The 23000-nt window shown below is 32.0% G+C and overlaps 1 protein-coding gene across 2 annotated transcripts; it reads right to left on the minus strand.

The window, feature by feature from the left end:
• Positions 1-1093: 1093 nt before the first annotated feature.
• On the minus strand, positions 1094-12798 carry GH9C1 (glycosyl hydrolase 9C1). Of its 2 annotated transcripts, none has more exons than XM_028206272.2 (11): positions 12413-12798; positions 11087-11299; positions 7985-8185; positions 7791-7877; positions 7507-7671; positions 7269-7392; positions 6375-6538; positions 5201-5534; positions 2909-2953; positions 2583-2624; positions 1094-1487 (listed from the first exon to the last, which is right to left on the minus strand). In XM_028206272.2, exons 1-11 carry the CDS (start codon positions 12617-12619, stop codon positions 1207-1209), a joined length of 1863 nt encoding a protein of 620 aa, XP_028062073.2. In that variant the 5' UTR covers positions 12620-12798; the 3' UTR covers positions 1094-1206. The 2 variants fall into 2 exon arrangements, with proteins under 2 accessions (XP_028062073.2, XP_028062072.2); XM_028206271.2 differs by having other exon boundaries at positions 1094-1499.
• Between the last annotated feature and the right edge of the window lie 10202 nt (positions 12799-23000).

Genomic DNA, 23000 nt, shown 5'->3' on the forward strand with positions numbered 1-23000 from the left:
CCAATTGTTTGTCTTCGCCTCTGCCTCAGCTCTGTCTTGGTTAAATAGCCGAGGCAGCCACGCGCATCGCGCGCCTCTTCTCGCCGACAAACTGGCACGCCTTTTCATGGCACGCCTTTTGATGCCTCGGGCACGCCTTTTGATGGCACGCCTTTTGAGGGTGCGGGCACACCTTTTGAGGGCACGACTTTTGAGGGCACGACTTTTGAGGGCTCGATATCTACATCCATGTATATTTTTTGGGCAGCCTATATACACACTCATACAGTGTCTTTTACACCGGTCAGCTTTATCAATCCCTTTGTTTCAACCTCAAATAGGTTTTTTTTATCTTCACACCTATTTGAGTTTGAGGGGGGGTTATACACAGTATCATGTATAAGTCACTCATGGCGCACTCCCTAAGTCGCCCCCTTGGTACACCACCACAACATTCTACAACGGTCCGACATGACCCCGTAAATTGTCCCGACATTAATTCCGGTCAGCTTCTACAACGGTCCGACATGACCCCGTAAACTGTCTTCTACATCGGTCTGACACGACCACACAGTGTCTGCTACATCAGGTCCGACATGACCCCGTAAACTGTCTTCTACAACGGTCCGACATGACCCCGTAAACTGTCCTGCTACAACGGTCCGACATGACCCCGTAAACTGTCTTCTACATCGGTCTGACACGACCACACAGTGTCTGCTACATCAGGTCCGACATGACCCCGTAAACTGTCTTCTACAACGGTCCGACATGACCCCGTAAACTGTCCTGCTACAACGGTCTGACACGACCATACCGTGTCTCCTATCCTGTTTTATTTTATTTATCAGTTTATTTTTCTGTTTTGTTACTCTCTCCAAACTCAAGTTGGCTAGTACCTATCCTCCTTGAGTTTGAGGGGGGCTGTTAATGTAAATGTAAATCACCTACTACACTCCACCAAACCTACCTCCACTACTCACTCCTATCACCTACTACACTCCACCAAACCTACCTCCACCACTCACTCCTCACCTACTCCAGAATCATCTCCTATATAATAGGAATTCTTGTACAAAATAGATACACAACAATAAATAATACTACAATTTATCAAAAACAATAAATTAAAAAATACATATATATATATATATATATCAATGCAGAGTCCTCCTCCATATACTGTGAAATTTCTCATGAATCATCGGTTCCTCCCTTGAAGTACTCTTAGTGGTAACTTTGAATCGATACCTTAGCTTGAGGGCCGCCTTGAACATAAACAAAACTGCATTCAGAGCCCGGTTTCAAGACTCCAAGCCATTGAGGAAGCTCATAGGTGTTCTTTTCTTGAGTTGGGGAGAGACCCCATAGAGACCCAGAGAGGTTTTCAATTGTCAACTTGAGATCTGTGATTGGTTTTTGAGAAACATTCTTGAGTATCACCTTGTGCCTATAGTAAGTTGTTCTTCCAGTTGTCCATTTACCAGATATTAAGTGAAAGAATTCAACTGCAGAAGTATCTGCAAAATTAGAATAGTATACCTCATAATATTCCTCTCAAACCAAAATTAGCGAGTTATTATTCTGTTTCCCTAGAACACCATGTTAGCTTTGTGCCCGCTTAATAATGATATGACCAAGTCTAAGTGCACAAATGAAATTCATGTAATGCGATACAAATGTGAGCCAAAGGGTCCTATTCTGTGAATTTCATCTGTGTGTTACTAACACTGCTGTAAGAGGAGGTATATATATGCTTATATGGTTCAAAAAATAAGAAAAATGGTAGACAAATCATTAAACACCATTGACTAGGAACACAACCACATGGTGCTCTGAATCCATGTGATTATTTTTGCAAATTAGCAATTCATCTTTGGTCCCATTAAGAACAGTCCTTTTGAACATAGGTTTGAGAAAACATAGATGTCACACATGCTCATGCAGTCAAGCTAATGCAAGTTGTCAATACTTTAACAGGAGTAACTCTTTTTCTAAGGTTCTTTTGGTTGCAGCCTATGGCATTGTTTGGGAACTTGGTTTGGGGCTAAAATAGCCACAAAAAACAAAATATGTTATTTTAGCCACAAAAAATAAAACATCAAATCCAACCCATAATCATTACAATCCTCTCTCACAAAAAAAGCCAAAAAAGTCAAAAAGTCAAAAAGCTCTTCCCAAACCAAGCTAAAATAGCCCAGGCTAAAATAGTCAAAAAGCCAAAAAGTCAAAAAGCCAACCCACTTCCCAAATGGAGGCTATAAGTGGGCTTATTTTATTTTTTCAATTTTGAAACAATCCTTAAATCTAGTAAAGATAAAAATAAATCAAATTTTCATCACGTTTTGACAAAATTTAACTTATTTTTAAGACCGTCTTGTTTTGGGTATAGCTTATAAGTTAATTTTTTACTTATTACGAAAAAATGTGTAAAAAAGTAAAGAGGTGATGTGATTCAAATAAATTAATAAGTCAAAAGATAAATAGATCATAAAGGTAAATTTTTTTTACTCAAAGTGTAAAAAACAATTCACTAAAACTAAAAATAAATTAGGTTTATCAATTAATCTCATGTGGAGAAGACTTTAGTTTGGAGTACTGACCTGGTTTTCGATTGGGTGCTGTTGTTGATTGGGGGTAATAAGCTGCGCAAAAAATAAAAAGTAAATGGGTCTTATGAGATTTAAATGAGAGAATATATAAAATATTTGATCAAATCATTTATATCTAGCAGATCAAATGAAGTGTGATAATATCTTTTAAAATATTTGATAATTCATTTAGAATATCTTAACATTTTTATTTAAATAAATTAGACCAATCATTTTTGAGGTTCAGTAAAATTAAATCAATTAATTTAAAAACTAATAAAAATAATATGTAAATATAAAAATAAACAATATAAAATATATCAAATTTTAGCACTCACTTGGTGTTGTTTGGTGGGGCCTTGGAGACACTTGTTGATAGGAACCTGCAAACGTGAGGGGAGGATGTTGTTAGACGTCCAGTCGTTTCATCAAATTTAAATTTAATTAAAAAATATTTTAAATTTTTTCATCAGATATTTATTAAATTAAAGGAAAATAACTTTTTTTTATAATTAAATTGATGATCTATCAAATTTTTCGTTATTTAAAATTGATAAAAATTTAAAAAATGAATTATAAATGCATTTTTTGAGATTTGCAAAAAAAATACAAATTGTCTTTGTTATTTTAGAAATTACATCTCATATTTTCAAGTTTCTATTGAATAACAAATGATTCATTTTATTAATAAATTATTAAGTTAATTAATTATTTTTAATGATGTAAAAACTATATTTTAATTAATATTTCAAGTAATTTTATTATTATATATTAAAGTAGTTAGAAATTTTATTTTATTTTTGTTAAATAAAAAATTCTGATAAAGGATACATGTAATTTCTAAAATTATAAGAGATAATTCGTATTTTTAGTAAATTTTAGGAAGTGTATTTGTAATTTATCCAAAATTTTAAAAATTTAGGCTTCGTTTGCTGAGGGTTTCAAATTATAGTTTCACCCATCGATTTGAGTGTATTGTTTGTTTTGAACTTTGAAATTATAATTCTACACCCATTTTTCAAAACTCAATTCAAAACATAATCATTATTTTTCAAAACTTAGAACCAAACACATAATTCAAAACTTAATTTAAATCAATATTTTAATTTGGTTAAGATTTTAAATATTTTAATATTTAAATATGTTACGATTTTTTTTTAATTTTTTGAATATTTTTAAATATTTTAATTTCAAAATATTAAGATTTTAATTTTTTAATTTTTAAAATATTTTATAAAAATAAATTCAAACTCTATTTTATAAAAATATTTTTAAATATTATAATTTTTTTTTATGTATTTGATTACGATTTGAGTGTAGAGTTGTGAAAGTAGTATAGAGTTTCGAATTATGTGTTTGGTTATGAGTTTTAAAAATAATTTCTTAATTGAGTTTTGTTTTATGTGTTTGGTTACGATTTGAGTGTAGAGCTATTTTTAAATTTAAAATACTAACATTTTAAATTATTTAAATTTTTTGAATATTTATTTTAATTTTTTACTTATTAAATTTTTTAGATTATTTAAATATTTATGATTTAAATTTTTTGAATATTTATTTTGAAAAAAAATTTATTTCCTTTGTAATATTTTCAATTAAAATATTGATTAATGTTAATTTCTATTAATAATAAATTTTTTAAATTAAGTTTTAAAAGAAGTTTAGTTATGAGTATTGATTAGAATTTTCAATAGTGTGAAAGTAATGTATTTTGTTATGAATTATAACAATTTGAATTAAGTTTTGAAAACTCTTTTCAAAACTCATAACCAAACAAATTTTCTTACTTTACATGTCAAATTAAACTTTCAAAACTCAATTCAACGCTCTCTTCAAAAACCATAACCAAACAAATTTTTTACACTCAAGTCATAATTTCACAACTCACAAACTCAAAATATAACTTATACTCTTAAATCATATTTACAAAACTCTACTAAACACAACCTTAGCTTTTCTCATTGTCATTTCAAATTGAGAGTTTCGACAGGTTCATTTGAGACCAATTTTAGTAATTCAAATAGTTGACTTTAAATTATATTTATTTTAAAAAAATAAATAAATAATATAATTTTAAAAATAATTATTTATTTTTTATAATACACATTTAATTCAAATATATAATTTTTGAGATCCGATTATCTTAATTTTTTATATAAATATTCTACTAAATGAGTTTAAAGTTAAACAATTTAAATCACTAAAATCAGGTCTCGTTTGGAAACAAGCTAATTTAGTAACTTTTTAGCTATTTGGCTAAAAAGGTACGTAAAAAAAACTTGTATGTTTGGGATGACTTTTTGACTAATTATAAAAAAATGTACAAAAAATAAAGAGAAAAAAAATCTTTAACTTTTTTATATGAATTATTGACTTTTTGACTAATTTAATAACTTTTTAACTAATTAACTCAAAAAAATAAGCCCCTAACGGGGCCTCAATCTCAAAATAAGTCTCTTAAATCCAAGCACTCTCTCGAGATAGTCATATGAAACAAGTCAAATCCATTTTTCATTTTTATTTTTTTCCATCAAATATGATGAAAATGAAAATTTACTATAAAACAAAATTTTAAAATAAATTTTTTTTGATGAAGAATTAAAAATGGTGTGAGCTGACAATAATAGCACCTGAATTTCCAGAAACGCTGTACAGCTTGGAGAAGAGGCCAATGAGAGGAGCAGAGCCAGAGAGAGTTGGCTCAGACTGTTGGTAATCGGATCGATCATCGAAGAAGTCATCGTTGTTGTTTGGACCTCCGACTAGTGCTCCGTATATGAGGTTAGGGTTTGGTTGAGGACGATGATACCATGTCTCGAATCCTTCAACGCATCGAACAACTGAGTGAAGAACTGAGATCGATGCAATTGAAGCTCCTCTGTGGTGTACGTGGAGGGGATACGATTCTCCGCAACCTACCACGTAGCTCATCGACTTTGGGTTCTTCCCCAACATGTACTCGGCCTGTCAAAAATTAACACACACACTTTGGGATTAAAACGATTTTCAAAATTTTAAATTTTTATTTTTCATTTGCTTTTATTTTTAATATTTTTTTAATCAAAAAATTTAATATTTTTCATAATTTTATTTTTATATTTTTTAAATACGGTTAACCTCGATACACTTTAAAAAATAGAATTTTTTTTAAGATTGTTAATATTAAGATTTTATAAGATAAAAAATAAAAAATATTTTTATAGTAATTAAGGTTTCTTTAACATTATTACAAAGAAAATTCGATACAGAAAAATTTTACTTGACTCAGATAAATTTCACACCGACTCAGAGAAATTCATCAAATATAAAATATAAAAATTTAATACATTTTTATTGTTGTTGTGTATTTATTAAAAAATAAAAAAATTACTTAAAATATTAAAAAAAATCATTAAAACAAAAACGCAAAAATAAAAACTTAATTTTCAAAAAATTAATTTAAATTATTAGTTTGTCTCGATGACCTATACACAATTGTTTTTTTTTAGTCTAAAAGTTTGATTTGATAATCAAATTCTATCAATTTAACAAAAAAAATAAAAAAAATTATTCCAAAATTTTGGTGAAAAAGTCATCTCGAATCTTTCATCTTTTAACAATTTCATCACTTATTGGAAATTTGTTGAAAGATTTTGTTCAATTTTGATTTGATGAAAAATTCTTGATTTGACACAAATTTGATAAAATCATTAGATCTTATTGAAATCTTACCTATATATATATATATGATTCTGTGATTGGTTTTTATTGTTTGTAATAGAACTGTTGTAAAAGAAGAAGTTAGTTAGAGAGTAGTGAAAGTGCCTGTGAATTAGCAAAGTTGAGGAGGTCCTGAGGCTGAAGTTGGGCATCTGGACATTTGAGGACAGCATGAGATTGAGAGAGGTAATCAGAGTATACTGCTACTAGGAATGCTGCTGATGCTGCATATTGCATGTTGTTCCATTCCCTCACATACACTAACCCACCTGAGTAAACATCACCATCAAAAAATAATTCATTAAATTCTGTTAGAAATATACCTACGAAAAATCCCTAGTTACATTCATAGTCATTTAGAGTGTTAGCATCCGACATCAATTACAAACGATGTTCAGGTTAAATTTATAAGACTGCATAGGGTTCCTTCATTGTGGAGGAGGCGCCTTTTGAGTTGGAGCTTAAAAAGGATATATCCCTGATATTAGATGCAATCGTAGTTAGGCAATACTTCTAGATGAAAGTTAGACCACATGTTCATGTAGTATCAGAGTTCAAATCATGCGTTTGTTGTGGATGATATACATGATGGACATATAAAATGGTGTTGGCCACTTTCAATGTGGAGACGTATTTTGGATTAGAGCTTAAAGAGGCAAACCCTTGAAGTTGATGGTTGAACTAGATTATAACGAACAAAACTTCTAGATGGGGTTTGGGTTGCGTTTCTAGCATGGTATCAGTGTTATAGTTGTGTCGGTTGGAGATGATGTTCAAGATGAATTTATAAGACGGTGTAAGACACTTTTAAAATAGATGTCTTTTTGGTTAGAGTCTAAAAGAACAGTCACGTGACGCCAGCTATTAGGCTAAGCCATAGCCGACAATACTCTCAATCCCGTGAGGCCAGCTATTAGGCTAAGCCATAGTGGACAATACTCTCATATGGAGCTATACGACACACATCTAACAAGAGAGATTAGAATTAGGGGTACTAACCAGGAGTAGTGGCAACATTGTATCCACCATTCTTTTGCAGACAAGCACAAGCAAAGAAATCAGCTTTGGCCTGATATTGCTTCAAGACAGAAGTGTATGCTCCACCGCCTCCGTCCATTAACACCTACAACATCCATTTAGCTTCCAAAATGTTACTTACACATACCTCAAAATACCATAATTTTGTTTTTGTTTTCATTTTCTGTTTTCAAAAACAGTTACCAATTGGGTATTTTACCTTTGAGAGGAGAATTTGGACACCGGCATATTTGTTGTCCCAAGAGAATTCTTTAACAGCCCAACCAGTTCCACCCATAGAGGCAGCATTATCAGCAACATATTTCAAATAATACTCATCATTGGTTGCTCTGAAGAGCCAAGCAGCAGCCCATAACAGTTCATCCTTCACCATTAATTATAGAAATTGGCAAGAAATATATTAAGCACAATGAAAGGTAAAAGGTAAACAGTAATGTTACGGACACAGAAAATTTAATGTAAAGTTAATGTTTATTAACTAACCGAATAACCAGAAGAAGTGTAGAATTGCTTAGCACACGCGATGGAGTCATCATAATAACCCCTAAATGTATTGGCAAATGAGAAAAGCTGCGGTAGTAGATTCAACAACAAATTGCTGTTAAAATCACATGATTTTCAATTCTAGCTGTTCTATGCATGTACTTATTGTATACAAGTAATAATTTTAATCTCACCTGTTTGGCATGAACTAAGAGAAGATTAGAGTAGGAAGAATTGTAAGGCTTGAACGCAATAGATGCCGCGGCTAAAGCTGCAGCTGTTTCGCCTGCTAGATCAGAGCCAGGATTAGAGGGATCAAGCCTGTAAGCAGTCCTGGGAGTGGTCATGTCCTCGGCGCGTTCCCAACAATAGTGATCAGAGTCTCCATCCCCCACCTGATCATGAAATTCATTCAGTTTCAGTCACCCAAAACCATCTTTGTAGCATGTCATATGCATGTGTGTGCACAAAAATTGTTGATTAGCTATCTGCATGTAGAATCGTTTGATAATGTTGCCAGCTTCGTGTTTTCTGTTGATAGGAAATAATTTTTGTAAATTTGTTTAGTGTGCACAAATGTTTTGAAAATAATTTGAAAAAAAAAAAACAAAAAAAATCACATTTGGTGAGTTGTCAGATGTGGTGGCTAGCGGTGCAAGGTGTTTGGAGGTGGCCACTGGAGTTAGTAGGCATAGTGTCGTTGGAGCTAGTCGAAGTTCGTAGGATAATTGCCAGAGGATTGTTAGCTTGCGATTGGTCGTGACCTAAAGCCTTGTTTGGAAACAGGCTAAATTAACTGAAAAGCCATTACAAAAAGTCAATCTATTCTCTCTATTTTTTTTATACGTCTTTTTATAAAAAAAAAAATTAAAAATCACTAAAAAGGATAATTTCAAATGAACAATCATAGTGTCGTTGGAGCTAGCCAAAGTTCGTTGGAGGATGACCAGAGTTCTCTATTGAGTTGTTAGCCCACAACTGGTGACATGGTGGGGAGTGAAGAGAGATTGAAAAAACTAGTTTTAATTTTTTTTTTTTAATCAATTCTACTTTTTTAAAAACAAAAAGGTACCAAAAAAGCTTTAGTTTCTAATTTTCAAAAAAATAAAAATAAAAATAGAACACAAAATATTACAAAATGATGAATATTATAGTACTCATAAATTAAATACAAAAATGTGTAATTTTCTTTGGAACTTTACATGCTTAAAAGATGACTGGTAATTTCTTTATAGAACTTTCAAACCTTATGAATAATTTCTGATTAACATTTTTTTATTTTTTATTTTTCTGGTCTGAAATTCAGGTTTCAGAGATGCTATTAATTGAGAAAGTTAATTATAAACTTGGTAGCTAGAAGTGCAGTTGCAACTATAAACTACACATTGAATATGTAAACCTTTATTTCCAACAATAATTAGTTCTACACTTTTAGTGCCCTTAAAAGCAAATTTAATCCTCTTGATTGTTTAAAAAAAAAAAAATGACATGGCTATTCACTTATGGGTATGAATTTTAGAGCTGTAAACTTTAGAGCACACAAGCAAAACCTTGCATCCCCAAGAAGGTAATTTATTTGATGTGCTATCAAAATTAGAAGGGAAAAAATAAAAAAAAAATGAAGAAGAAGAAGAAGAAGAAGAAGAAGAAGAAGAAACAAAGAGAAGAAGAAGAAGACAAGAATTTTTTTTTATATTTTATTTTATGACTTAAAATTTCAATTTACTCACTTTGTCATTTAGTACATGACACGAATAAATTCTGAATACACTCAATCACCTACAAATCACGCTTATTAGATCTTTAAAAATTACTCTAAATAGAGTTTCCATTTTTCCCTTAATTACTGAGCAACCCATACAGGTCAAAAAATTTAGATAATGTACCATATGAAATTATTGATTGGCCTTGGCCAGGGATGCTATTATTATGGTTGGTAAATGAAAGATTAATTTGGGTTAGTCTGTAAATTGTAATTATTGTGTAAGCAGGCCGTGGGCCTGCTAGTGGTTTACTTAATGGTGTCACATAATGCCCAACCCACGTCCAGTAATGTGGCCCAAACAGATTCATGTACACTTGAATTTATATATGTATATATATATATGCCATTATATATATTTGAACTATTAAATGTTAGAAACAGGTGACCAAACAATTGAATGCCCTACTCTCTCTCTCTCTCTCTCTCTCTCTGTGCATGCATGGTTGTGGTAGAAAGGGAATAACCAAGAAAAATCTGTTAATTCAGAAACAAAATATTATAAACCATGAAAATGTAATTTAAATTTTTCTCCAAAAAGTGAGGGCATGGTATAGATTTAACAATAGTGGGATGTGGGTCGCACCTACAATGAATATTGATTCACTTTTCTAGATAATTTTCTAAGCCTATTTTGGGAAGATGGTAAAAAGTGATTTTTTGGCTTTTAACCAAGCTTTTGGCTTTTTAAGACAAATAATTTGGGAAGTTGATAAAAAATTACTTTGACTTTTTTTATTAATATTTGTTTATGATGTCAAATTACAATAAAATAACCAAACTACTCCCATTCAATTTAAAATATTTACAACTTCACCCATGTAGCACATTTTGACCTATGAGGGGATAGAATTGTAATTTTACCAGTGGCTGAAAACCAACTTCCCATGGAAAAAAATACACAAAAAGCCAACTTTTGATTTTTGCTACAAACCTAAAAAAGTGGCTAAAAGTCATGTTCTCAAAACAGCCCTGATGGAATTGCCTAATTCATTATTTGTTTTGAAAGTATGTTATGTATTTTCTCTTATCTAAATTATTCTTATGCAATTGTCTATTAATTTTTGTTTTTTCAAATTTTAATTTCTTCAAAATTTTCCCTTCCTTCTACATTCAATTCCTCACTCCCAAATGGTAGTAACAATCGTCATCTATGCACGTACTACCTTCTAATATATACGTATATTAGCAATTGTGCACACATGCGATATATGTGTAAAGATAAATGACGGTTATAAGTGAACTTATTTTGAAGACAATTTTGAATAAAAAATCAAGAATACATGACAGAACTTGTGTTCACACCAAATTGAGTGTCCACACCACATTACATAATAATATAAGTAGTATTATATGTGTGTGTGTGTGTGTGTTTGTGAACTATGAAATGCTAGAAACAGCTGACCAAACAATTGAATTGGCATAGCACTGTTGAGGTAGGAAGGAAAACTTAAAAGAAAAAACCTACTAATTCAGAAAATTGATGTAATTAATTAAGGTAGTAGAAAGTAGGAAGTAGAAATAAGGGGGGTACCTGTCCCCAGAGAACATTAGGTTGAGTGTGAGCCTTAATGAAGTAATCAGTGCCCCATTTGATGGCAGCCAAGGTGTGACCCATTTGGTTCAGTCCTACAATCTCTCTCCTGAACTCAATAGCTCCCCATGACATCATTGTCACACTATATGCCATTGGCAGCCCAAATTTGACATGGTCTCCTGCATCATAGTACCCTCCCACCAAGTCCACCTGCATATTCAATACACACACACATATAATCACATACCCACATCATATATCTATTCTATTATACAAAATGTATAATTTAAAATATGTTTTTGAAATTAAGTCACATTTTCTTTTAGTGTCCAGATTTTTATTTCAAATATTGATTTCTTCAACCCCAAAAAAAAAAAAACCCTTCCATCTACATTCGTTTCATTTTTTTAGAGGACAATTACAATTGTCATTTCACCACACACATTGCGTTTGCGTAGCCTTCTAATATATATATATGTGTATACTTTTTGTTAATTAATAATTCAGATTTTATCTATCTACATATTATTACTTTTTGTTAATTAATGATTAAGATTGTATTTATCTACTCTTAAACTCAATATTACATCTAAACAAAAAAAAATCTACTCGATATATTTAACAGGTTAAAAATTAAAGAAAATCTAAACATTTTAATTTACAAAAAAATATCAAATGATACAGTCTCGGAGCTGGGCTCCCATCTATACTCCAACCATTTTCTCTACATATGTAAAATTGTTAGAAAAAATATTCCCGTGTATCAAATATAACCAAAATAAATAGGTACGCATACACAATAACTGATAATGATTGGGTGAGCATTTCCCCAACAAAAATCTGCTCTAACAATTGCATTACAATTTCACACATACATGTATACATACACACTAGAATATATAATTATTTTGTTTCAGACAAAAAAAAATTACCAATTGTATGATTAAATTCAAAATTTAAAAATTAAAATAGTTTAAGAAAAATCAAAAGTTAAGAGATTTGAAAAAATAAATTAAAAAAAAAAAACCTAAATTACAGTATAACTGCCCATGTAACTATGATAAGAATATTTTGAAAAAATTCAAAAAATGAGACGTGAACCCTTCACATATATATATTATCGATTATTGATAAGTAAAAATGTCACTATAAGTCAGCAAATTATTTTTTCTATTTTTTTGTCTATCTTCTTGTAAAACGAGGTCTCAATTTAAGTATAATCATTCAGTACAAAAATTCGTGCACACAATTTAATTACGAGAAAGGATTGTATCTAATTCTGCACGCGTAATCTAGAGAGAGAGAGAGAGAGAGAGAACTCACTCCTTGAAGAAAGCCATCGCGCAGTCCAGAATTGCCTCGCCACTTAACTCGTTGATTCATCGGTAATTTTCCAGACCTTTGAGCCTCAAAAAACATGAAGCTCTTGTCGAGTGCATCGCCATAGTCGAACCCCGCCGATACTACAATGGTAGCCTGGAGCAAGCCTAGGAGGAGGAAGACAAATGAAGAAGAAGCAATGCTCACCATGCCTTCTTTTTTGTTTGTTTTGTTTCCAGAGACTCAATTAGTGTGTCTCAGATTCTGAGTATTCTGTACAGATGATCTCTATAGTGTATATATATATATATATCTAGAGAGAGAGAGAGAGAGAGAGAGCGAGAGAAGGGAGGGGTGGTAGCCATCACGTTCGTTTGATAATAAAAACCAGAGATAGAGCTCGCCACGTTGATTCAAAGAGTGGGAAATGAAATGGGGAAATAATATTAGTGTACCCTGCACCTCCATGGAAATGTTCATGGACTCTCTCTCTCTCTCATGATATAAACATGATTGTTTGTTGTTGATCAAAGTCAGATTGTGTCCATTATAGAGCCATGATCCCATGCCCTTAAAATCTATGGTAATTATGGTAGTCATGGACCTCCTGTCCATAGAAAAGATAAGGTCTTAGAAAAAGAATTCAGAATTTACTCAAAATGTATTGGGGGTGTAGATTTAATTTTTTATAATGAAATTGCATCTCAATCATCCAATTTTTTTCTAAATAAATATTTTGGGTTTCTAGTATTGTTACTCTCATCTATTATTTCTATATTTTTTCTTGGAGCTGGACAAATAATTAAACAAAATATATAATCTAATATTTGGCAAAGGAAAATAGAGATCAATACTAAGGGGTTGTTTGGAATGACCTAAATAAGTGTACTTTTTGTCTTTTTACGAAAAGATGTGTAAAAAAATAGAGAGGTGATGTGATGAAAAAAAGATAAAAAAATAGATTATTTTAGAGTTGCCAAACTTGGCCTAATAGTCTATCCAAACCTTAACAATCAATGGTTAACAATGGCTCTGATGGTTGGTTTTGCTAGAATAGACAATACAGAAATCCCTGTTTTAGTAAATAATGCAGAGAAAATAGTGAGATTGATCTACAAGAAGCTCAACAAACTCTTGAAATAATAAAACCTAATTTGAAGAAAGTTGAAGTTGAGACAGGAGGTGAGATACAAATTAGAGGATTAAGAAAATATTCAGACTAATTGAGTTAATTGCAAAATTGATAAGCAATTCAAACATGGGATATGATAGACAATTTAAAGGGATTGATGATCATAAGACTAATAGTGCTAGGAATGTTAACCATATCTAATTTAATCCATCCAAATAAATATGACCTTAAAATAGATAACTTTTTATCGTTATGGAGCAATATCATATTCTATCGTATCTAACTACTTCAATTAGTAATTGTTATGATTGATCCAATTGTTTCACACACGTAGTGTGTACTCACATTTTTAGATGACTTAAAATTTTCATTAAATGATCAAAACAAAAATGACTAGGATATCCTTCACAATTTTTTTTTTTTTTACAATGATCTTACTGTGATTTTTGTTTTAATTTTAAAATTCAAGGCTCACAATAGCTACATGAGTTCGAGCTCATGATAGCATTTCTTCCTTTTGGAGGTGCATTGATTTATTTATAACTTGTCCATGGATGACGAAACTTGAGACTTTTTAACAGGGGTATTAAAGTCTTTTAAGGCACAAGTTTTTTAGTAGTTGGGTTGGTAAGGATATACGTGCCATTCATACAACTCGGGGGAGTACTAATTTTCGGGGCCGGCCCAATAATTTTTGAGCAAGGATCCTTTAGAAGTTTTTTTTTTTTTTTAATTTTTTAGAGTAGTACATTGTGGTTGAGATTTAATTATAAGTCACATCAATTTTTCAGTATTAAATTTCAACCACACAATACACTACTTTAGAAAACTTTAAGAAAAACATACTCTAAAGGATCCTTGGTGATAATTTTTGGGGGCTTAGACACAATTTTAAATTGGATTTTTTTTATTTATTTAAATATGTACAAGATAATGGTAATATATTAGTAGTTAGGTTACAATATGTGTTGATATCTTTTGATAGATTTGAATCTAAAATTTTATTCACCTTAGCACTTAAATGTACCTTTTATGATCACTTAGGCAATTATGAGACTATATTACACGAGAAATGTTAACTTGAGTTAATGTTGCTATGTAAAAAAGTATATCGAAATAAGAATGAATCCTTTCCATATCATTGTTTTTAATATTCTGTCGTATTTTATTTTGTGGGCCTCATTCTAAGTTCACAATGATGTCATACATTTATTAAAGACAAATATTATAAAATTATGTAGTTATTAACGGTTGGCACACATGAGCTTGTGCAATTCAAACAAATAAAAATAAAATAAAATAAGTTACTATATATGGTGCACTATTCAAGTGGTAAAAATATTTTTTACCAAACCTATGGTTTTAGGTTCGGGTCTCATTCTTTTTAAGAATTAGACACTTGGTATAAGGAGAGAAAAAGTCAGTAACAAAATTGTTTAAGATAGAGAAAGTCGCCACCAAAGTTGCTCACTCTTTTTAGTATTTGACGCTTAATATAGGTAGGGATGCAAAAGCGGTCCACCAGCCCATAGAGATCGACTAGGCCAGGCCTGAACCTGAGTTCAACCTATGACCTTAGTATTGGGCTATGTGTTTTGGGGGCTAGTCCGGCCCGAAACCCGACCCATTGACCTCCTCAAGGCCCATAGGGCCCAATCGAGGCCCAATGTCATTTTCAAGCTATTTTTGTGAAAAAAAATACTGAAAAAAAAACTTAAAAAAAAAAAATTAGTTAGGCTCGGCCTTAAACCCGACCCTAGGCCTAAACCAAGGCTGCAATCTGCTTTTTAGTCGCCTTGGGCTTAGGCTTAGGCCTGAGCTAAGATTTTTTCCACATGGGCTAGCCCAAAAATTAGCAAGAACCTGTCTAACTCGATTGTGGACCGGTCCGAGCCCAGGTCCGAATGGCCTGGTCAGGCTAAATTTACACCCCTAAATATAAGGTGAGAGAAAGTTTCAATCCATTTAAAACATAAAAACATTGTTGGTCACTCTTATTAATATAATTTTTTTTCGTGGAAGTCAAACACAAACGACTGGGATCATTTTTATACTGATACTGGATAGATACATTTAAAACATAAAACTTTGAAATATATATTAAAATTTTATTTGTTTTAGCATAATTTTGTTTTTAAAGTTGACCCTTATTAATTTTTACACTGCAAAATTTGTTATTTAAAATTCATTTTTTTTTTTTGGAGCAATAATTAAAGATGAGTTTACACCTTTTATTTGTGGCGATCAGATCATTTGATAAGGGATTTTTACTTTTCTACCTACAAATGGGGAGTTTTATGTTTTTTTTTTTTCTTTTTTCGGCATTTATTCATAAATCTTTTTTACCTACTTATGTTCTACTTAATCTAAATTATGTTTTTATATTCCAATAAGTCTTATAGGTGATATAATTATTAAAATGCTCTTAATAATAATAGGATGAAACACACATTAATTTTTACATTGATAATGTGAACGTTTCATGATGTGAAAATTCATATTGTCAACTTGAACATTTACATTACCAATTATTATTATTATTTTTTATTTTTTAATTTTTTAATTTATAATTTGAATGTTCATATCACCAAGTTGCTAATAGTTCAAAAAATATTTGTAAGAGTAAAATTGTCTATAAAATACATTAATTAAGATTTGGCGAATCAAATATCTAAAATAATAAGACTTATTGATTTACAAAAATATCTTATAGGCTAATTAAAATACAAGTACTTGAAATCGAAATTTTTAATTTTTTTTTTCTTGACCTTTGGACAATGATTGCTTTATTCACTTATTATTAGGCGTATAAACAATAAGAGTTTTTATTTTATTAGATTTTCAAACAAATTTTTTTATAAGTGTTTAAATAATATGTGTTTTTCTTCGGATTAATTGGTAATAAATCCAATCTGAGGAGGGTATAAGAGCATCTGCAATGTATTAGTCATGCTTGTTAGTCAAAATACCTAGTATGGCTTATTTTTTTTCAACTCAATACACTAGGCATATGATTAGGCATTTTAACTCAACTCACATTCACTAGTTACATGTAGCTAGCCTTCAAGACTAGGCAAAATGTATTTAATCATTAGGATCATTTTTCTCCATCTTTATTGCTGATGTGGCATTCTATAAAGTTAATAGTATTTGGATGAATAGCTAAAATAAAAAAACATAGTTGGAGTACAAACATGAAACAATTGATAGGTAAAATAAAATATATACTTTATAGTAATGTTTAGATAGGTAAAATGTCTATTACCGTTGGAGTTGTTTAGATCCAAAGGATATTTTTTATTGATGAGAAGTACACGCTTTGTGAAATAGTTTGGTGAGAAATTCTAGAGAACATGTTGTTTCTAATTTTACACCTTGACTTTTTTTTATCTGTTTGACTTTTCATTGATATTTATTCAAATTTATATCTATCTGTTTAAGTTATTTTCTATCTGTTCAAATTTATATCTATCTGTTCAATTTTTTCTCTTAAATTATATCTATCTGTTCAATTTTTTCCTTAAATTCTATTTATTTGTTCAATTTTTTCCTCTAATTTATATCCATCTATTTAATTTTTTCCCTAAATTCTATTTATTTGTTCAATTTTTTTCTAGAATGCTATTTTTTTTTTTATCTATTTAAATCTTTGTTATTGAAATACACCAAGCCACTATCTGTTCAAATTTTGAACAGATCTTTATTCTTTTTATCTGTTGCACCATAGATTTTCTTTTTTTAAAAATCTTTTTGTAATCATCATCATCAACAACAACAACAACTACAACTGCAACTACAAAACATCAACTAGGGTTATATACTTTCCTTATTCTCTCTCATAATCCAATTCTAGAGAAATAAAATATGGGACAACAGAGTGCTTATTTGTGTTAGGAGTGGGTCAAGATACTACGACGCCTTTGAAGCGCGGTAAAGCAACACTTCCAACCATCACCACCAATAGCGGCGGCGATTTCAGAACCACAATCTCCTCCTTGATCCTATATCGCCGTCAAATCTACCAAACCACCACGACCTCTTTTGAAACATTCTGAAATGTTACGGTGTCAGAATCATATGACTCTAACACCTATAGATCTGGTGACAAATGACCGGAGGCCTTGGAAGGCGGCGATCTTAAACGATGATCTCAGATCTGAGGTGATTGATGTGACGGTGCAGTGGTAGAGGGTTTTGACGATGATATAGAGGAAGAGAAGTGTAGTTATGAACTCTTGAGAGCTCTATAGAATGACTAGCGAGCGCTTTGTCAGATCATGGTGTGGAATATGATGACGGTGTCGCCGAGGTGACAGCTAAGGCGCTTTTGTCGCTGAGTCAACGGTAATGGCGGCACTGCGGTGGGTGGCGACAGTGGGAGTGTTAGTGGCAGAAATGAGGTAGTGACGACAGAAGCGGAGGAGATGAATTGACGGATGTAGCGAAAATGGCGTACCTAGGGTTTAGATCGGGAAGAGAGAGAGAGAGAGAAAAAGAAATAGGGTTTGATTGGTATATATATATATATATATATATATGGGTATTTTGGTCATTTTGTTTCAACTTGTCCTTATGGACAATCTATTCTTGCGCTTGGACCTTTTGCCTAAAGAAATGTAATTTTGGACTTTGGCCCCAGTGCCCTTTTTCCTCATTCTCCAGCAAGTCTTTGGACAATGTTTTTCTTTTCTTTTCTTTTCTTTTTTCTTTTTTTTCCCTCATGTGATATAATAACATATTATTGTATAAAATTAAAAAAATCACATTTTGCCTCTTTAAATTCCAGCATTTTTTCACTTTGGTTCTTAATTTTTTTTTCCTACTTTGATATTTAATATTTTTAATTATTTTTCAGTTTGGTCCAACAACCAACATTCATTCAAAATTGAATGGAAAATGTCAAGTTGCCAACCTCGTAACACCACACGGCATAATAAATATGATGTCTAGGGTATATAGCCCAATTTTCATTTAGGTTTGTATTGTAGGCTTTTAATTCTAATTCAAAACCTTGTCGGCCATGTGACCTCACCTTTCTTGTATTTTCCTCGTTTTAGTTTTCTTAAACTCTTTTCAAGTGGAGATTTTGAATTTTCGGGCGTGAGAATGGAACTGGAGTGTAGGAAACACTTGGAGTGAAATTGTGGACCACCAAGTTTTCCCCTACGTGCGGCTAAGAGGGCTTGCACATATAGTTTTGTATAGAAGTGAATTGTGAGTCTAGGTTGGTGTCACGACCTATTCCGCCCCAAACAAGATAGTAGTTTTGACCGGCCAGTAGTGTTTGACTACCAAAGGCCTAACAAAATAAAAACAAGATTGGACTAAAACGTTGGGGCTTACGTGGAAAAACAACATTGTCCATTAGTTATCAAGAGTCCATCTAGAGCTTATGCATAAGTCATATGATACAAACAAGCAACTTTATTTATTTATCCTTAACTTTACAAGCTCAACATCCAAAAAGGAAAGTACAACATTTACAAATATACAACGAACAAAAACCAAAACTCGAAGACAAGGTCTTCGTCTAAAAGCTCTGACTTCCAAAAGTAGAAAAACAAAAGAAAAAGACTTCTACCATGATCTCTAATCCACAATAGGATCCTCGCCATCACCTACATATATATAGGGGCGAAGGGTGAGCTAAAGCCTAGTAAATAACAATCCAGTAAAGTGGCAAATAAATGAACACTGATAAACTTTATTTAAAACTAAGAACAATTACTTTTCAAATGTAATATAATTTGCACATGATGTTAAAATCTAAGTTGGAAATATATACGTAGCGATGAACATTCTCAAGGCACTTCATAACAGAATGAGGTCCATAATAGGTGGCTGGAGAGCTCAATTAGTACAAAGTTATTGGCATGATTCCCAAAAACAAACAAATATACCAAGATGTCATCTTAATACATGATAGAAAAATATAGGATGTTCATTCATGGTAAAGCAATAGTATAACTTTCTAAACATATCATACGTTTGCATTTCAAATCATAATTTTTAACAAACATAACTTTACCACACTACTACTACATTTGGCTCCTTGCTCAAAAGCTTAACTTCTTCAAGACTTGGCCTACAAAACAAGAGCAAGACATTGAACTTTCTAAACATTAACAAAGCAAATTGGTTTCTAACTTTAGTCTTTTTTCTTATTCTAACTTATTTAAGGTTGGTTTCTAAGTGCATATTAAACTTTCAAATAGGTTCAAAACGCGTATAGGGAGGCCTAAGGGTCGAAGAAAACAAAATGAGCAAGTGCCCTAAATTTCGCACGTGTGGTGGAATTGGGCCGTACGTGCGGAACCCTAGCCGCATGAGCAGAACGTGCGTGCAATTAAAGCAATCTTAAAATTTTTTCTGGGTTGGTTAGCTGTATGTGCGATGGCCATTTCCGTACGTGAGGGAGAAGAACTTAGTTCTTGGCTGAAGTTGTTCTTCGCGATTTTAGGGCTCCCAAGCTCCATTTTCATGCTTTCAATGCTCAAATCTTGTTCTATAACATCCTAATATATATATATATATATATGATGGAAAACTACTAAAAACTCATGAATATGCATTGGTTTGAGAATCAAACAAGCAAAAGATAATTGGAATTCAACTTTTAAATCTTTACAAACCTTTCTTTTATTCAATCCTTTCAATCTTCCAAAAGCAAGTTCTAAAGCTTTCTAATTATGAATAAGTGATGCAAGTTCATAGTACAACAATTGTTTTGCCCAAATCTTGCATAAAACTAATTCAAAACATAATTTTTCCATGAATTCTTCAAGCTCTTTTCTAGTTTGCAAATTTCCTATTTCCTTGTCATTTCAATCTTCCAAAACTTATTCCTAATCAATTTTTAGCTAGGTTTTGATGTAGGATTATGGAAGAGGGTCAGGTTTCTTACCTTTTAGTGGTTTTCTTAGGATTTCTAGGCTTGAATCTCTAGCTCCTTTGAATTTTCTCCCTTTTGTCCTTCTTTGTCCTCTTTTCTTCTTCATCTTTTTCTTCTTCTTTTTCTTTTCTTGATTGTTCTTGATTCTCCATCAAATCTTCATTTTGTTTTGATGTAGAATATAAGGTTCATTGTGTGTAGTTAGGGCAAGGTTGCAACATCATTAACTAGCTAATCTTACTTACTTAGGTTAACTAATCTAGGTTAGAACTAATTAACCAAGCTTATGTTTAATTCTACTTTAGCTAATTAATCATACTTAATTAACACTAATTAGCAAATTGGAAAATAGCATGAAATGGTCAAGTTTATTAGACTAAGGTCTTTAAGCTCCTCACTTAAGGTTTAGGCATACCCCATGGTTCTCAAATTAACCTCTAAACTTTCCTTCTAATTCAAAACACATAACAAAGCAAATTTCTAACATAACCTTCTACATTTCTTTTTTTCCTCATTTTAGTACTAGCAAGCCTTAAGTCACACAAGTACATAACGTATAGCATGAATGCATGAACAGTTAAATATATGTGATGCATGAATGGGTTTGGTTGTCAAAGTTGGTTCCCGCACGTGCGGGGGTTGTAGCCACACGTGTAGAGTGGGGGTTGCATGTGCGAGAGTGAGAGTTACACATGCAAAAAGTGAGACTTTGGGATGGCTTCTTTTTGCGTGAAACCATACGTACAAAAGGAGACCACAGCATATGCGAGGAGGAAATCAGCACGTGCGGCCAAGGGGCCTATATGTGCGGTAGTGCGCATTTTCAATTCTGATTTCTGTGCATTTTACTTCAAAATTTGACCCAAAACTTGTTTCCCTTCACTTTTACACCTCTCTCTTTCTATATATATATATCCATCTTTTTCTCCTTTATCTCTCTGCAACTCTCATAAACTCAAATTTCTCTCTAAGATCCTACAAGATTTATCAACATTTTGGTAGGGGTTCCCAATACTAAATCGAAGAGGGCGACAAGGGCTACGTTTTCACCGATCGAATCGCATTTCCATCAATGTTGGATTTTTGGGATTTTCTCTCATTTTCTTCCTGGTACATGAGGTAAGGATTTTCTTTAAATTATATATACCTTTTAGCAAATCTTTAGTGGTTTTAGTGATTTATTGGGTATATTAGGTTAGGGTTTGATTTTTGTGAAATTGTGTAGTGTCCAAAGAGGGTTTTCTCCAATATTTTTCTTCAAACCTCTAAGAATATGAATTATGTTGATAATTGAGAGTTTTATTGTGTAAAAATCTTAATTTTGTAAAAACCCTAGGTTTTGGAAATTTTGGAAAAAGGTTGGGGTAATGTGAAATCATGACTTGTTATAACAACTCCAACCTGTGATTAGCCTATAATCCATGATTAAAAATGCCTAATGAGCAATTAAAATGAAATCTCGAGTTAATTGCATATGTTATATGATATTTGAGTTTTTATCTGTCTGTCGTAGAAATATCTGTTTATGTTTTTGTTTTGTTCGGCAAATTGAAGGCCTTATCGACATCTGATCACGAAATTGACTTGATTTATGTGTTATTTGAAATTTTTGGGAATTTATGATAGGTTAATTGAAATCTGATTCGGAACCAAATAATTAAAATAAATAATGTCAAGTTTAAACATGTTTTCTGAAGTTTTGGGGCCCAAAGGATGTGTTTTAAAGCATTATACTTGAGGTTTGCATCTTGAACATCAATATGGAAATTTCAGAATTCTGTATCATCGCTCAAGTGACAATTGAGCTCGAGCGACCACCCTTTACTTTGCATCTCAGCTCAAGCGAGAAGAAGTTGGCTCGAGCGTAAAATTCATGCTCCCAGAAGTTTTACAAAATTTTGCAGACTGCTCGAGCGACTAAAGTTGCGCTCAAACAGAGACTTTTTTTACTAAGTCTTTGGCTCGAGGGACCGTCGAGCAGAAAAATCATGCAAATAGTACTTTTGCAGACTTTGCAGACCTCTCGAGCGACTGATGTTATACTGGAATGGACTGCCCTGCTTTTGAAAATTTGGCTAAGCGTTCCAAAGCATATGTTAGCATCCTCATTGCATCCTAGGCATTCTTAAGCCCTAATTAAGACATAATAATGAGGATAAAACTTAGAAACACACTAAGAACGAAACGTAATGAGTTAAGTATTTTTTGAGCGGGTATTTCAGTGTGTATCCGTTATCTGTTTGTGTAGGTCACGCGGCATAGGCTATTTGATCTGTCTGCTCCGTCTGTCTGCTTTTGGGGCCAACTGTGAGTAATCACTTAGTAAAGCTATGTTCAATTTTATTTATTTTCTGTATGATGAAATAAGATCTATTTATGTTCTATACAATGAATAATTGTCCAATTTCTAACAAGTATTCGTGACATCCTTAACATATTTGTTATCGGTTACCCGTTTTGGAGGCTCCATTATAGAGCTCAGCATATCTGTTATATATTACCCGGTATTAGAGGTTCCATTATGGAACTTAGTATATTTGTTATCTGTTACTCATACCGGAGGTTCC

The sequence above is a fragment of the Camellia sinensis genome, chromosome 11, assembly GCF_055761805.1.
Source record: "Camellia sinensis isolate YWXY chromosome 11, ASM5576180v1, whole genome shotgun sequence".
NCBI lineage: Eukaryota > Viridiplantae > Streptophyta > Magnoliopsida > Ericales > Theaceae > Camellia > Camellia sinensis.

Bases quoted from the DNA above. Each gene is read 5' to 3' on its own strand.
- GH9C1 (XM_028206271.2), bottom strand. From the start codon at position 12,619: ATGGTGAGCATTGCTTCTTCTTCATTTGTCTTCCTCCTCCTAGGCTTG. The intron at 2,625-2,908 runs GTGAGTGCTAAA...TTTTTTGCGCAG, and splicing joins GCCCCACCAAACAACACCAA to CTTATTACCCCCAATCAACA. The intron at 1,500-2,582 runs GTCAGTACTCCA...CTAATTTTGCAG, and splicing joins AGCACCCAATCGAAAACCAG to ATACTTCTGCAGTTGAATTC.